The sequence below is a fragment of the Phasianus colchicus genome, chromosome 23, assembly GCF_987193195.1.
Source record: "Phasianus colchicus chromosome 23, bPhaCol1.hap1.1, whole genome shotgun sequence".
NCBI classification, from domain to species: Eukaryota; Metazoa; Chordata; class Aves; order Galliformes; family Phasianidae; genus Phasianus; species Phasianus colchicus.
In genome coordinates this window covers 4972370-4988245 of record NC_143458.1, presented here as the reverse complement: position 1 = coordinate 4988245, position 15876 = coordinate 4972370, and the positions used below count along the sequence as shown (strand labels likewise).

Sequence of the window (15876 nt, the reverse complement as noted above, 5' to 3'; positions counted from 1 at the left end):
CTCTGAGAAACAGCCACTACTGCCTCCACCTTACAGATGGGGAAACTGAGGCAGGGAGCAGCCAAGGAACCCCCCCAGGTGCTGATGGCCCTGCAATAACAGCTGAGCACGATGCCCAGTGCACCCATCCATCCCAGTGCTCCCTCCAGGCACTCACACACACTGCCTCTGTCCTTAAAAAAAAAAAAAAAAAAAAAAAAAGAGCCAATATTTCTTAAATACAGATAAAACTATAAAGCCTTGAAATTTTGAGCAGCTGTTGTTTTACGTCTTTATGAACTGTACTGATGCCTGTTATAAAAGGTCGATTTGCTGGCAGCACCAGCAATACGACCCAATTTACTATATATCCCTGCTTTTACACCACTTGAATATTTGCCACCGCAGCAGCTCTGCCTGCAGTTCAACCCTGGATTGATGCTGAACTCTGGCAATGGAAAAGATGCTACAAAGTGTGACGCAGGTGTGTTAAAACACACAGCAAGGCTTCAGGCTGGGCTCATCCTTTGGGACAGCACCCCAAAATGCCATCCCAAAGGAGCACACATCCACGCTGAGGCTCTGCTTCCCAAAAGCAGAACTGAATCCGCACCAAATCCCAGCTGGGAAATTAATCCCTACCTCCCTTACTGTTACCAGTGTCTCGCTGTTCCATTCCATGCCCCAAACTGGTGCACAGCTTGGGTTGCTGTTGCCATCCAAACACCTGCCCTGCTTCACAGCAGGCTCTGTATTTTGGAGTCAGAGAGCAGGAAGCTTGATTTTATTTTTAATAGCACACAGAGAATTTGCAAACTGCTGCCAGTTCCCCGGAGAGGAAAGGTGCATGACTATTATGGGAATTGTTTGTTCTTACAATAAAAAAGTAGTGAATTATCAACAGTCTCTGCCTGTGGGGGAAGCGTTTGCTGCTGAGCTAAGATGACCCAGAAGTTGCCTGCAGATGGAGCCTTCGTTTCTGCAAGGATTCTGCTGAGCCTTCTGGGTGGAGAAATGGAGAGGAAGGCACCCAAAATCCAACACAGAAAAACTACACTCAGACTGAAAGGCCTCCACGTTCCCCCATTCATTGCTACCACGCAGCTCTGCTCTCTCTCTCCACTCCCTTCTGCAATGAAATGTGGGTTTCAAGACCTCAGAAAGCAAAGAGCTTCCTTCCATCAGCCCTACTGAAGCCAATGGCACTCGGACGCTCAGCCCTTTGATGTCCCTTCTGGTGTCTGTGCTGGATGGATGTGGCCCTTCCAGACGTGGCAGGATGGTGGCTATGACCAGGTGCTGTGACTTGGAGCTGTGGCTCTCAGCTGCCTCTGGTCTGAGAGCCAAGCAATGAGTTGAGAGGAGGACAACGAAGCCCACACCACATGCCAGCAGCTGGCCAAATGAGGGTCCCCACGCTGCTTGACCACCAGCAGCCACCACCCTCTCATAAGGACCCAAAGCCACAATGATGACCACGCAGCAACTTCTCCCTGCCCAGCAAAGCTCCAACACGACTCTTCCCATAGGACCCTCAGATGAGTTCCATGGTCCTTCAGCACTGCCACCGCACGCTGTGTGCCTTCTGCCCCCAAATCACAGTGCTGGCTGCAGGTGCATGGCTGCCTGCTGCACCCAGGGCAATTCCTTCTTCCTACTTGTCAATGGGACAAATAAATCCTTGCTGTCAATAATGTCTTCCCAACCCTTCGCCCCAGAGAAGGCTGCTTGCTGCCCAGAGGCTGCAGGGAAGGGGGAGTAACACTAGGAAACAGCAATGCAAGATAAGACTGGGGGACTGAGAGCAAAATGGAACAACTGCAGCAGGGAAAGCTGAACTTGAAGATAGAAAGGGAGGATGGAGGTGAGAGCATAGGAAGGTGCACCACAGAGCATGGGCAGGAGTAGATGCTGGGAAGGGAAACGGACACAGAAAACACTGTTAGGACAGGGATCCCTCTAAGACCCCCTGGGGGCTGCAGAGTTTACAGGAAGGCTAAATTCCCTCACTCCAGGGCTGCATGCTTCACAAACATCCCCTCTCACTGAAAGGAGGCCAGAAGCTTTAAAAAAAAAAAAAAAGAAAAGAAAAAAAGAAAGAAATCCAAGTCAGCCCTCTGCTGGCAGCAGCCTCGGCCAGCATGGAGCCCAACAGCCTTTGGCCCTGGGGAGGGGGCTCAGCCCCTGCAGCTCTCACCCCCAGCAAGTCCATGGACATCACTTCTGCTGCCTGCCACCAGCATCACCTCTGGGATGGTGCTGTTGTATGGCATGACAACAAGGGTGTCCCAGTGGGTCCCCAGGCACAAAGCAGTGTCCCAAAGCACTGCACAGCCACAGCTCCCAGTGCAAATGCTGGGCAAGTGTAGGGACAACAGGGGCACAGCTCTAGCCCTGGCCAGAAATCCATCCACTGCCTTCTTTCGTGCCCCTACAGCATCTCCTGGGGCTTTGCTCCAGAGGGGACAGCACTGTACTGAGCATCCCTGCCATCCAGGCAGCACCCTGCCCCTTTATCCATGCTACGTATCAAATGTTTCCCCTTTCCCAGACCACACCATGAGGAGCGTGCCTGACCCTGTGCCTCCAAGCAGAGCAGCCTCAAGCAGCCCTGGCTTCGCAGCTAACAGAGGGCATGATGCTCTCAGTCTGCTTGAGGCTTTGGGAGCAGCTGCTGTCTGCTGCAGCCTTGGTTTTCAGGTTTTGAGCAAGGGAACACGCACAGCATGACCTGCACAGCACAGCCCAAAGCCCTGACACAATCCGTGTGCTCTCTGCTCATCCACCTGCACCGCTGCCATGTCTCTGAGAGCCCATGTCCTACACAGGTGATGCACCACGTACACCTGTAACTTGCCCAGGGAATGAAAAGGGATGCTGTACTGTGCAACCTAGAAGTGGCCCATTTGCATCTAAGCCACTCGCGTTTCTCCTCCAGCAACCCGCGTTAAGGTAAAACATCCATCAGAATTCATAAGATGCACCCCTGGAGTAAAAGATTGATTTGATATTAACAGATTCGTGCAGAGACTATCAAGTGATCGAGCCGAGGCACCGACACCTCCGAGGCATCGCAGCCCTGCAAACCGCCGGCACGGCGCGGACCCTCCTCCGCATGCAGACAACTTGCAGGCAGCGCTCAGTTGCCGTCTGCCACCTCACCCCTTTGTCAGCCCCACGTCTGGCACCCGGCAGCGGCAGGAGGGGATCACTCCGTGTGCAGCCCCCAGCCACACATCCTCCCCAAGGTGGCTGCAAACTTACAAGCCGGTCCCAGGACCGCACGGTGCACAGATTCCATTACGCACGCTGGGATCTCGCCGCACCACACCGATCCCATCACGCACACAACAGCACGAGACCCCCCCCCCAACCCAAGCCGAGGCAGCAGCTCCTACCTGAGCGTGGCACTCTCCCCTTGCCGCACAGTCACGTTGTCCATAGCTTTGGGGAAGGTGGCATCTCCGCTGCGCACGGGCACTCCTGCGGGCACAAGGAAGAGCAGCCTGAGACAGAGGACGACTAGGCACCTCCAGGGCAGGGCTATGCACCCACCGACCCCCATCCTGGGCAGCAGGGACTTTTCCACCAGGCAAAAAACACACCCGACGAGGCCACCGGGAGCGAAAAGGGGGGAGAGGAGGGAGGGGGTGCGTGTGTGTGGGGACGGGGGGGAGCAAAACCACCGGGGCGGGCGCGGAGGCGAGCGATGCGGAGCTCCACGGAGATCAGGAGAGCCCCTGGAAAGGCAGCCTGCGAGCACTGAGCCTGCCGAGCGGCATCCGGAGGGAGTCCCCAGTATCCTCGGGTGAGGGAGGAGGACGGGAGGGCCGGGGGGAGGAGGAAGAGAAGGAGAGGAGGTTCGGAGCAAGAGATGAAGGTCACAGAGCTGTGTCTGCTCGAGACGCTACTTTAAGATTCAGTTGGGCACGCGCTGCGGAGAGCTGGCATCAAAAGTTTATAACCCAAGGAGGAAACGTAAGTGTCTCTGGCAGGAAAGGGAGGGCGGCCATAAAAGCAGGCTGGGGGAGCAGAGCGGGCTCGGAGTTGGGTCGCTGGCTGGCTGCTGTTCTTTTTGCTTTTTAAAGAAGAGAGGGAAAAGGAAAACAGAGAAGACAGAAAAAAAAAAAAAAAAAAAAAGCCCCAAAAAAAAACAAAGCTCCCCAAATGCCGATTCTGTCGCAAGATCGAAACTTCCCCGTGGAGCTGCAGGCGATGTCCGGACGCGGCGCTCCTCGGTGCCGGGTGCAGGAGGTGGCTGCGGGTTGGGGCTGCAGCAGGAGCTGCTCTCAGCACAGCAGTGGGGCAGACGGGGTGCAGAAGGGCGGCAGCATCCCAGCCCTGGCGGCACGGCTGCTCGGGAGCATCCCTGCGCGGCACGCAGGCTGTCTGCCCGGGGTTGTCATGGCAGCGGCTCCATCACTGACCGGCACTTTGGCTCCCGCACGCTCACAGCACCGCACACCAGCAAAGGACGGCCGCTTGCAGCCCCGCGCCCTGCGTTAACCCTCGCAGCCCCTTGCTGCAGAGAAGGCTTTAATCATGCAACACACGGTGCGCACCGCCGCGCGCTCGCAATGCAGCCCCCGAGGAGAGGCGGGATGCTGGCTGCCCTGCCCACCCGGCCACACCTCGCTGCTTCTTTCCCTGCATCCACCTGTTGATGCTTCCCCGATGCACGCAGAGCGGGGATCGCATTCTCTCCTCTGTCTGTGCAGCAGAGAGGCTGGAAGGATGCTCGTGGTTAGGGCAGGGGGATGTGGTGTCCTCTCACTGCGGGTGTGCCCCAGAGGACTGTGTAAGATGCAAAGGAGCTCCAGGGCATCCCATGCTCTGTCCCTGCCATCCTCACGCCTGCTCTGCCCTGACACTGCAGTGGGAAGCTCTTGGGTTCACCGCTCCCACCAGAGCAGCCCCCGACACCAGCAATAAATAAATGCCTTGCTCTTCAGAGACCACCCCAAACCTCCATTCAGCTGCTCCAAGAACAAAGGGGCGCACCAAGACCTCACAGATCACCCAGACACATACCTGTGCCTACAGACAAAACTCAGTGCCACGCTGCTGCTCCCCGCACCATGCTGTACAACTGCCTGTGCCCTCACCAACAGGACAGCATGTTTGGATGCCGTCCCCCAAAAGGGCATCTTCTGCTGAATGCCTCTTGGGAAAGGGGCTAGAGGAAGAATGGAAAGGCCTATGAAAGGGTTTTCACAAATTCGTGGCCCCAGCCTAGTCCAGAGACCCACACATGGCTACTAAAACTGATGGAGATCTGCAAAGGTTTTGCATTGCTCCCGAGACCGATTATGAGCAGAGCACAGTGGCAGTGAGACGCAGTGACCCTAAATACATCCCTAGCCACAGGCTAGCGCTGCAGAGCTGCGCGCTGGCTCCCGGCACTAGCTATGGCTGCAGGCACCGGAGGGATGCTCACTGCAGCTTGGATAAATAGGGCAGTGAGGGAAGCTCGGAGAAAAGCAGGGCTGAGTTTGCCATTGGAAAGTTAGCTTAACCCTGAACAGGCAGCCAGCAGCAGGCAGGCATCCTCTGGGGGGAAAGACGGGGATGAAGGACACCCCATCTCCTGCCCTATCTGCTCACACAGCACAGAGGAAGCAAAGCTGAAGCAGGGAAGGAGCAGCAGAGGGAAAGGAGTCAGCACAAACCCACTGCAGCTCCCCACCCATCGGAGAACCCAAGCCCAAGCACTGCTGAGCCTCCTCCAGCTCTGGGAGCAGCTCCAGGGGCAGGATACTGCAAGGACCAGATGCTCCACTGGGGAAATGTTGTTTATCCCTTGGGACAGGAAGCTGTAGGCGAGGAGTGCGCATAGCAGTGAGCCTGCCAGAGACAGTGCGATTCAGGAAAGGAGAGACTGAAAGGGGAAGAAGGCTGGCTGCCTCCGAATGAGACTCTGAGGAGGCTGGAGAGACGTGGTTACAAGAACAGATGCATAGGTAGGGCGTAAATGGATAGATGGATAGCTGAAGTGGCTGCTGCAGACAGCTGGGCACAGGTGAGCATATATGGGGCATTAGGGAGGGGAAAGGGGGCTGGAAAGAGAGTGCTCTGCATATTTATGTAACAGAAACCTACCTAAATGGGTACGGACCCAACAGCCTGGAACAGCTCTGCAGGAGGCTGCAGGCAACACGCCTCAACCATGCTCACCCCCGAGGCCACTCTGAGCTCGGAGATACAAGGAGGAAAGCAATGTTTCAAATGTTTCAATGCAGCCAAGCTCCCCTACTCCTCAGTGGCCCCAATGAGATGCTTGTGCCTGGGAAGGGAAAAGACAGCAGCAAGGGGGGATGGTTGAGACAGAAACACCTGCATGCTCCTCTGGGTATCAACGGAGTAACATCCCACTGCCAGCTGCACACCATCATGGTCCCTTTGCTGCTTTGCCATATGTCTCCCCCCACAGCAGCTCCCACTGTGGGGCTGCATAGTGTTGCTCCATGCCATGAGCATCACCCCAAAGCAATGCAAACAGCTGGAGCCTCTCCTGCTTCATCTTCTAGGCTGCCCCATCACTGTCACCACCACTGAACAGAGGGAGCAAGCTGGCACATGGGGGAGAAAAGGGCGAGGGAGAGAAAGTTCAAAATGCAGGAGGCTGCAAAAATGCAATCCTGACACCAAGTGAGAAGGCAGAAAAGCAGGGCTGGGCTGTGCCCAGACGTCTGCAGACCGTGGGTCGTATGGGGTGCTCTGCAGGTGGCTTCAGCTCAGGTCCATGTCCAATAATACCGTGCAGCTGAGAGGGACTCGGAGGCTGGCACGAGCCCTGGGGGCAGCAGGCATATGGCAGCGGCGGATGCTGCTCCTCACGGTGACGTTAACAAGCCCTGACCTTCTCTCATCATCCCAGAGGCTCAGAAAGAAACCGAGACTGCAAGGACAAGTCCCTCCACCTCCCTCGCTGCCTTCCCAGCCGGTTGTCAATCTCTGCTTTTATTAGTGGCGCAGTTTGGCCTCTATCTCCCTTGGAGATTTCTCCCTCGTTGCTCTAATCAGGAGCTTGCAAATGTCAAGAGTACGGGCCTGGAAGTAATTAGTGAAGGACCGGAGCCCGGGGGCCATGAGCCGCTCAGCAGCAGCGCTGCTCCGCACCGGGGAGCAGCCCAAGGGCTCCAGGACCCACTCACTGACTTTCTTCTCCAACCTCACATTATTCTCCTCTGCTCCAACAGAGAGAAGCGCAGAGGAGCTGTGTGCGCAGCTGGGAGTGAGCAGAGCTTCACAATGCAGTAAGGGATGAGCCACCCAACGGCACCACAACCCAATGGCATTTGGCCACCAAGCATCACCTCTGTGCGCGCAGGCACTGCCTCACCCAGAGGAGCCAGAAGAGCCCCAAGGATTACTGCTAGCTCCTTGCAGATGTTCACAACCCACATCCTACCCAGGAGCACAACCCATGGGCTTCCCCTGCCCCAACCTGGACACAACATCCTACCCTTGACACAATGGCAGCAGCAAGGTTCTCCCCACCTTGGGCAGCAACTCCTGCCTATGCTGTGCACAGCCAAAGAGGAAAAGCCCTCACCATGCAGAGAAAACCACAGATCTTCCTGCGAAACAGCTTCCTTTGTGTTGCTCCAAGTCTCCGAGCCATTCTGCCTCATGCACAAGGAAATGGGGTTAAAGCTTCACCCAGGAAAGCAGAAGCCTCACAAAGCAGCAGGGAGCCCCAGGAGGAGGGTAGAACACCAGGTATTTAATCAAAGCACCAAGCTCTGCTCGCAGGGGTTCACCCCAGTGCTGGGGGAAGCAGAAGTTCTCCAGCACTCCCTCTGGAAGCCCCAGAGCTTGTTCAAAGCAGCACTGCTGCAGTCCCTGCCCGCAGACAGCTGAAGCCAGGCTCCTTTCACATCTCGCTCTGCTGGGGCATGGGAAATTTCTCACCTTGAGCTGCTCAGGCACACCAGATGGCCACAGCACACAGCTCAGCCCCACAGCAGATAGGCAGAGCTGCTCAATGTTGGCATGCCACATACAGGAGGCATCTGGGTGCGGGGCTACGGGATTCCTAACCACAACCTTTCTGCACTATTATCCCCTCCTCCCTTTCTTCCACCTCCTCCTTCTCTCCCTCCTTCTCTCCATCTGTCCCTATCCCCCTTTCTTCCCCATCTTTTCTCCTTGCACGCTTGCAGCTGCTAATTTTTACCCAGCATATTTGGCAACTCAGCCCAACACCTCTTCCCCCACACCTCGCCCTGCTTCGTGCTTTTCCTTTATTCTTATTTCTTCACCCCAAAGCGAGAGCACTCCCTACCTATCGCCTGGGAGATCCCAAGGGCAGATGTGCTTACAGCAACAGAACCACCAGAATTAGGTAAATCCAACCTCTGAACGCACAGCATCCTTCTGCACTGCAAACAACACCAGCCAAGCAACTCTCTTCCCCATGGAAAACGCTCTTCCAGGATGAAAGCCTTCCTGAAGCCATCCACAGCTGGTCCAGTGCTGCCCAGCTGCTCACCCAGCAGCAGCTCTCCATGCAAAGTGCAAACCTCTCCTCCTTTCCCCCCTCCCTCGGCTCTATCGGGCAGGATTTATTTATCCCACTTAATTTTTCCAGTTGTTTTATCTTCTTTTATCTTTGCACTAAATCAGGATTTCTCCGCCAAACCCAACTTTTATTTTCCGTGCTGTTTCATTTAATGCATTTTATCGCATGAATTTAGCAAAGGGAAAAGCTGAGGTAATTGTGAAAAAAACGCAGCCTATTCTTCAAATTGATCGCGCTGCTCGAGCTCGGCGTGGCAGAAAATGCAAACTCGAGTCCTGCTGCTCCGTCACCCCATGGTCTGCATGCTGCCAGATCCCTATGGAGCTTCATTGGGAACGAAGGGCTCTGCTTCAGTGCACTCACACCATGCCCCAAGGTGCTGATCACTGGGAAAAAGCAAGGGCGAAGCAGGGAGATCACCAGCAGGGCAGCTTGGCTGTTGTTTTAGCTTGACACGGTGCAAATGGACCAGAGCACACCATCCCTCTGACATGCCCTACATGCAGGAACAGACCCCCCCCAGCTGCCACAAAGCTCTGAAGACATGCAAGCCCAGCCTGGGGCATCGTGCAGCCACGGCAGTAGGATGTGCAAACCAAGCTCCACTTCACACCGATGGTTTTAATGGGATTGCTTTACACTTAATACTCAGCGTGCAGCTCAAATCCCTGGATGAGGCAGACAGATGGCATGCTCAAAGCAGAGGAAAACCTGACGGCTTTCAGAAAGGAGGCCGTGCTGATGGCACCCACCTCGCAGAGCTAAAAGCAGCCGCCCCTCCTTTACACCAAACAGTGAAGAAAAAAGCACTCTGCAAACACTCAGTGCTGCTCAAGCAGCCCTCAAAGAGGCCGAGAAACTCAGGTACAGCAGAGCAGGACCTGAAACTCAAGGATTGCATTTTCCAGCAGCGCCTCTGACAACAGCCTAGGATTTGATTTTTCCTGGGGAGGGCAAAATGTTAAGATGTGCTTTGCGATGCCAAGATTCTGTGTTGCCATTACTGTTGGTATGCAGTGTGTTTGGGCAAGTTTTCAGCTCCCATGTGTTTTTTTTCCCCCTAAGAACCGTCTCTCAGGGGATGGGAGATGTGGGCGATTACAGATGTGACATTTTGCTTCATTAACAAAACATTTCCGTACCACAACACGTGACAGTTCACCCCATTGCATGGAGGAAGCTGCTTTGGAGAAATCACAACACAGAGCAACAAAAACATTACGACTGCTAGGCAGCTTCTGCAAATATCATCATCTCTGCTTCACCATGTTATGGCACTGCCAACCTACCCCATCATCACAGCACTGCACACCCATTGCTTTGTACAACCCGTGCTGATAACAGCTCTGGGTCTAAATCCCAAATCTCACACCATCTAAAGCCTCTGGAGACCCACAGAAAAGCAGTTTGGGGCTAAATCAGACTGCTGCCAAAAGGAGAGGTTGGGAGCAAGAAGGGGAAAGTGTTGGGGAAAGAAAGCAGAGGGCCAGGGGTGCAGGCAGGTGGCAGTTGGATGAGTCCAACCCTGCTTAGGGAAAGGACATGGAGCAGCAATTCAAGGCCTGCTTGTTACCATCCCAAAGATAGTTGCTTTTCCAGACTGGAGATGCTCAAGGGAACCTGAATGCATGGCAGGTACCTGTGTGAGCACTGCCCCTGCCATGCCTTGGCCTCCCAGCTATCCCCACCAGCACAAAGCAGAGGGTCTTTCCTTCCACCTCCCAGCAGAACTACAAGGCTCGTTTTATAGATGCTCACAAAGCATTTTGTGAGCTCTTAACAGAACGAATAAAAGAATAAATAGATAGCACAGAGCCCTGTTTATCCTATTTCTAAATACGATGCCACTGCCTAGCCTCCAGGCTTATTTACAAAACACAGAGACGTATAAATGATCAGAGCACAGCCGTGCCACCTACGCTCCACGCTGTAATGGGGAACACGAGGCTTTGGCTGCCCTGGGAGCTCAGAAATGATGCCCCCCAGCACATATGGAAAGCCAAAAGAAGAAAATCAAATCAGTCCAATCTCCTCAGCACACACTGCTATTTTTCCACACCCGGGTGACACGAGGGCCACCCATCTTAGTGGCTACAACCCACTGCCCTGCTCAGAGGCAGGAAGGAGCAGGCAGCCCAAAGCCCAGGGCTGAGCAGAAAGCCTATCCGAGTGCCTGCAAACCCTGGTGCCCTGCACATACACGTTTATATACACCTAGAGGTATATATATATCCACATACATATTCCCATTCCCCCTCCTTGCATGCTCTGCTGGGTCTGTGCTCTGCTGTTGAAGGTCTGGGCACTTACCCTCAGCTCTGAACCACCCCAGCTTTGCAGGCTGCAAGTCTCAGCAGGAATAAAAGCTCTCCGGATTTTCAGCCAGTGATTTTTTTTTTATTATTTTTCCAATATATATATATATATATATTTTTTTTTTTTCACCTTTGAAATTCTTCTAAGGGTTGAAGCTTGGAGGGGGAAGAAGAAACAACAAAGAAATATTTGGTGAGGGAAGGATGTCAGCTCCTGCAAGGCCTGGAGAAGTTCCCTGGGAGTTTGATTGGAGTGGCTACCTGAGCCAGAGCACCTGCTCTGTGTGCATGTCGCTGCTGATTTATTCCCAGTGGTATCAGCACATGGAGATAAATATGCAAGCTGCACAGCCAGGGTGTGAATGTGAGCAGCTCCATCTTCCTGGGTCAGTTTTAATTCATCTTACAGAGTCAGCCAGGTCTGAGCCACTCGCTCCTAACTCCAACCCAATTCTCTTCAAAGCCCAGGTCTGTCTGGAATCTGGGATTTAAATCTAGGTTTGCAGCAAAGAAAACGAAGCACGCTTTATGAGCGAGAGGAACCTTAGGGGAGGGTTTGACTGCAGTTTCAAAGGCTGAGCAAGGTTTTTGTACACAGCGCTGCCTCCGTTCTGCTCACTGTCAGCAATCCGTGCTATCTCCGGGTTGCTGACAACCCGACAATCTCCGATACTGCAGCAAGGTAACAACCTGCATGCTGCAAAGTGTGTTAGCCCGTTTTCCAGTGGGAATAACAAAGCACAAAAAGACAAAGGCAACCAGATAGGTTTGGGGATGCAAGACACTGGAAGCGTCCAGGTCTATCCAAAGCTCTGCTCCATGCGCCTGGTGGATGCGCAGCATTGGAGAACCCACAGAAACAGATCTGTTCAGGTTTGAAAAGATCTCTGAGATCCCCAAACCCAACCCCAATCCATCCCATTGTGCCCACGACCCTCAGTTCCACATCCCCACAGCTCTGCAACACCCCCAGGGACGGTGACCCCACCACTCTCTCTGTGCAGCTGTGCCAAAACAGCACTGCACCTTTGGAGAGGTTCTTCCTAACACCCAACCTGACCCTCCCCTGGCACAACTCGAGGCCACCCCTTCTCACCCTACTGCTGTCATCTGAGAGAAGAGCCCGATCCCCACCTGCTACAACCTTCTTTCAGGGCACTGTAGAGAACACGGGCCATCAGCTGGCTCACCCCCAAATGGCCCATGCTGGCAGAGCAGACACCCCTGTGTCAGCACCAGGTAAGAGTGTCAGCCAGCACAATGAGCTCACAGCCCCATCGCTGCCTCTGCCTGCGTCTCCTCCCGGACGCCGTTATTAAAGCCGGCATTTGTCACCTTAAGCAGCTCTTGTAACACAAAGCAAAACTGTCAAGACAAATATGAGCGCTGCAGATGGGTGGCATTTTCTTCCTAACTGCTTCGTTTTTTTATTTATTTGCGTTTTTCCCCTCCCATCTCCTTCGCCCTTTACAGCTGTCCCTGTTACAGCAGCTCGCCCCACACGCTCTCCTGATGAGCAGCCGCTCACCAACTTCTCCTGGACCTGAAACGCTTCTCCTGTTCATTGTTGTTCCTCTGTCACTACAAATTGGCACTTCTAAAGAGATTTCCAGGCCAAGCATTAACCCCCTCTGGAGCCCAGCCTCATAAACACACACGTTATTTGTCAAACGAGAGAGGAAAGCAGTCAAGCTTCAGGAAAACAGAAGTGACTTGTCTGAAACAGCACAGAGCAATGAGGATGGAGTATGGAGTGGAGACAGGCGGCCCCAAATGCCAACCAACCCACCCTCCCTCCCTGCAGCATCCCCAAATGGCTCTGCCTTCCCCATCAACCTGCAAGCTCAGGTTGTCTGCTATTCAGAGCTAGAAATAGGGCCCAGGAGTCCTGACATCACACAGCTGTATTTAAGCACAAAACAAGGTTTCCTCTGGTTGCAAATTCCAGTCCAAACTCCTTTTAGAAAAAGGTTTATAGAGGTTTTATTTATTGTCAACTCCCGGATGATAAAACGAGGCCTCTACCGGTCCTATTTATTTCCCCCTCACAGGAATCGGAGGGGCTGAGATGTGAAACAAATGAAGGGCTCCAGCACTGACCCTGCACTCGTGCTGCTTTGCAGACCGCCGGGTGATTATTTTATAATAGCTGATAGCATCTGTGATTTAATGCAGCTGTAAGAAATTAGCCAGGACTCCATCGAAAGCGTCCCAGTCACTCACGATAACAGGCTCATAAATCATTCCCCCCGTGCTCCCTGGCATTTACGGTGCTTTTTTAGAGATGCAAAGCAGAGATCCGGCCGCCCTCCTGGATTTATTTTTATTTATACTTTTAATAATGCAATTACATAAATAAATTTAGGATGCTGTGACTCTGTTGCCAAAAGCAGCACCGATGAGAACTTCCCCTGCGTGACTTCCCTCTGTAGTTTTCTCCCCACAAGCCAATTAAACAGATAACAAACAGCTTCAAGGCACCTCGGAGATATCATTCCCAATGTGTGGGGTGAAAACCTCACTCCACTGGAAGGGTGAGGGGGAAAGCTGCCAATGCTGGCACTTAAAAACCTGCCTGAAACGGGGTGGCTGATGCTGGGGGCAGCAGGAGGACGGTCTCATAGAATCACAGCATCATTCAGGTTGGAAAAGACCTCCCAGATCCCCACCCCACTGTGCCCACTGCCCACATCCCTCAGTGCCACATCCCCGTGGCTCTGAAACACCCCCAGGGATGGTGATCCCCCACTCCCTGGGCAGCTGGGCAGTGCAGCATCATTCTTTGGAGAAGAAACTTTTCCAGCCTCCATGGCACAATCATCTCCACTGAACCACATCACAACAGAGTCCATTCTGCCCTGCCCCTCCGAGCAAACCCAAGGGAATGCCATTTGCTGCCCAGCACGACACACCTGGTGCAGACAACCTACATCTGAACACAGTCCCAAAGGACCCCACAAACTCCACAAGCCATGCAGCGCATCCCTCCCCACCTCCCCCCGCCCTGGCCCACCCCTGCTGCACGCTTATTTGCACACCCACACACGTGCCTGCTCTCCAGAGGCAGCCAGCCAGCATGCACAAGCCTTCAAAACATCTCCCTGATGGACTCAGGGGAGCTCTCAGCTTGTGTCTAAGCTGAGGCAGCAGGGCTGGGAGCTGGGGAGCAATGGGGGTCTGTGCAGAAGAAGCACTGAACTCAGCCACCTTTTCTCCTTGCACACCTCCAGGTCCAGCTCTGAGGTCGTGATGCGTCTTTCTGCTTTTCCTCCCCTAGCGAACCCTCTGTGCTCAGCGTGTCCTGAAATACAGCGTGCCCCAGATTGACAGCTGCAGGTTCACAGCTGATTGCAAAGGGCTTTTCTGCAAGATTTCACCCGGTGCGCTCTGCAGGCGCCGGAGCGAAGCGAGATGCACCCAGCTTGGGGGGCAAAGACTGGGCAGCAGAGCTGGGAGTGGAGCTGTCTGGGTTTACTCCCAAAGGAAGTTCACTCTGGGTTACATTTTGAGCTTCTGCAAAGTTCCCATTCTTATATATTCTTTAAAAATGCCCCTTCTCTAACCCTTCACACCGTCAGTTTGCTTTTAGCAGGGAGCCTGACAAACACAGACAGCCCTGCGTGCATGGCAAGGGTGAAGCTCTGGGGCATCCAGCACATGAAGACCACCTCCATCCTGAGCCAACACAGGGAGCAAGCACCTTGCTGCTGCCCCTCAGTTCTCACCTCCCTGCTTTGGTTCACTGAAACACAGCAACAGAAATACCGAAAATAAAAGGGCTCTTGCTTCTCCTTCATCTAAAAACATTTGCTGCTAATAAGGAGAAGGAGTCAATTTATTTCTCAGCCTTGCGCTGAGCTCTGCTATGAGAGAGTTTAGAGGAAGCCAACACCCGAAAGACTCTACACAGACATCAGTGGAGCTGCAGCACATCTCTGTTGAGTCCATTTAAAATGCTCTCAGCATTTTCATCATTTCCTCCCTTTTAAGTAGAGTTAAAGTCAGAAAAATTACTCTGCATACACAACCCCAGAGGTTCCATATTTCTTCTCCTGTGATGACATTTCCTGACCAGATCTGCTTAATTTATAAGTTGGGAGATAGGGTTCCTTCCCCCTCCCACCCCACCCCCACCACCCCTTAAAACTGCCAGCCCTGCAAATTCCTCTGGAATGGAAATATTCATCTGTCCTCCCTGCTCTGCCACCTCCGCACAGATATATGGCACCAGGCACAGCTCCCGAGACACGAGCAGATGGGAGAGGGAAACCCATTGGGATCCTGAGCCCAGAGCTGCATCGGCAGTGCTGGGGGTGAAGCAAAACACAAGGGATGGGTGCTGGGTGTGAGCATCCCCGGAGATGAGGCAGACTCATGGAATCGTTAAGGTTGGAAGAGACCACGAAGATCATCCAGTCTGACTGCCAGAAGTGAACCAGGGCCAATTATTCCCGTCCTCACCACAAATTCTCTTCTCAGCATGCAGGAAATTGGAAAAACCTTGATCTCAAAAGAAAGTGGAGGGCTTCAGTAAGCACTTTCAGCAATACTTTAGTAATAAAAATTCTAATTAAATTTTTTAACATTTAAATACATTTGTCGTATGTTTCCATTAATAACATCCTGTGCCTCCTTTAATTTGATAATCTCCTCGCCCTCTACAAATAACTTTCCCCCACGTATTCCAGCCTATCTGGCACAGCAGATGACACCACTGCAGATGGGGGGCAGCAGTCCGTGGTGCTCTGCTGTGAGCAGCGTGAGAGGCAATGGGAAAAGCAAACAAGAGAGCTTCGTGGGATGGGCCTTCCAGCAGACCCAGGAAGGCATCACAGCAAACTGCTAACAACTGGGGATAATGGGGATGTTTTTCTTGCTATTATTGCTAGGATAACCACAAGCAGAGCAAGCGAAGGAGCAGAACAGCAACAAGCTTCAGAGGCAGCTCTCTGAAAACATCCACAGCTACCTCCCAAGACCATTGGCACAGTAAAGACAAGCTCCCGAGCTTCCTGCTGCCTTCACGAAGCAGCTGCTAATGGAGAAAACAAGATGTGA

The 15876-nt window shown here is 53.3% G+C and overlaps 1 protein-coding gene across 6 annotated transcripts in view; it reads right to left on the bottom strand.

Annotated features, from left to right (window-relative positions):
• OPCML (opioid binding protein/cell adhesion molecule like) overlaps positions 1 to 15876 on the bottom strand; it is a 259744-nt gene that overhangs the window by 86665 nt on the left and 157203 nt on the right. For 3 of the 6 annotated variants that reach the window (XM_090123389.1, XM_090123388.1, XM_090123390.1), the window contains exon 3: positions 3378 to 3462. In XM_090123389.1, coding sequence (XP_089979515.1) covers positions 3378 to 3462 — 85 coding nt within the window. The other 3 variants (XM_090123392.1, XM_090123391.1, XM_031599771.2) reach the window with 3 other exon arrangements.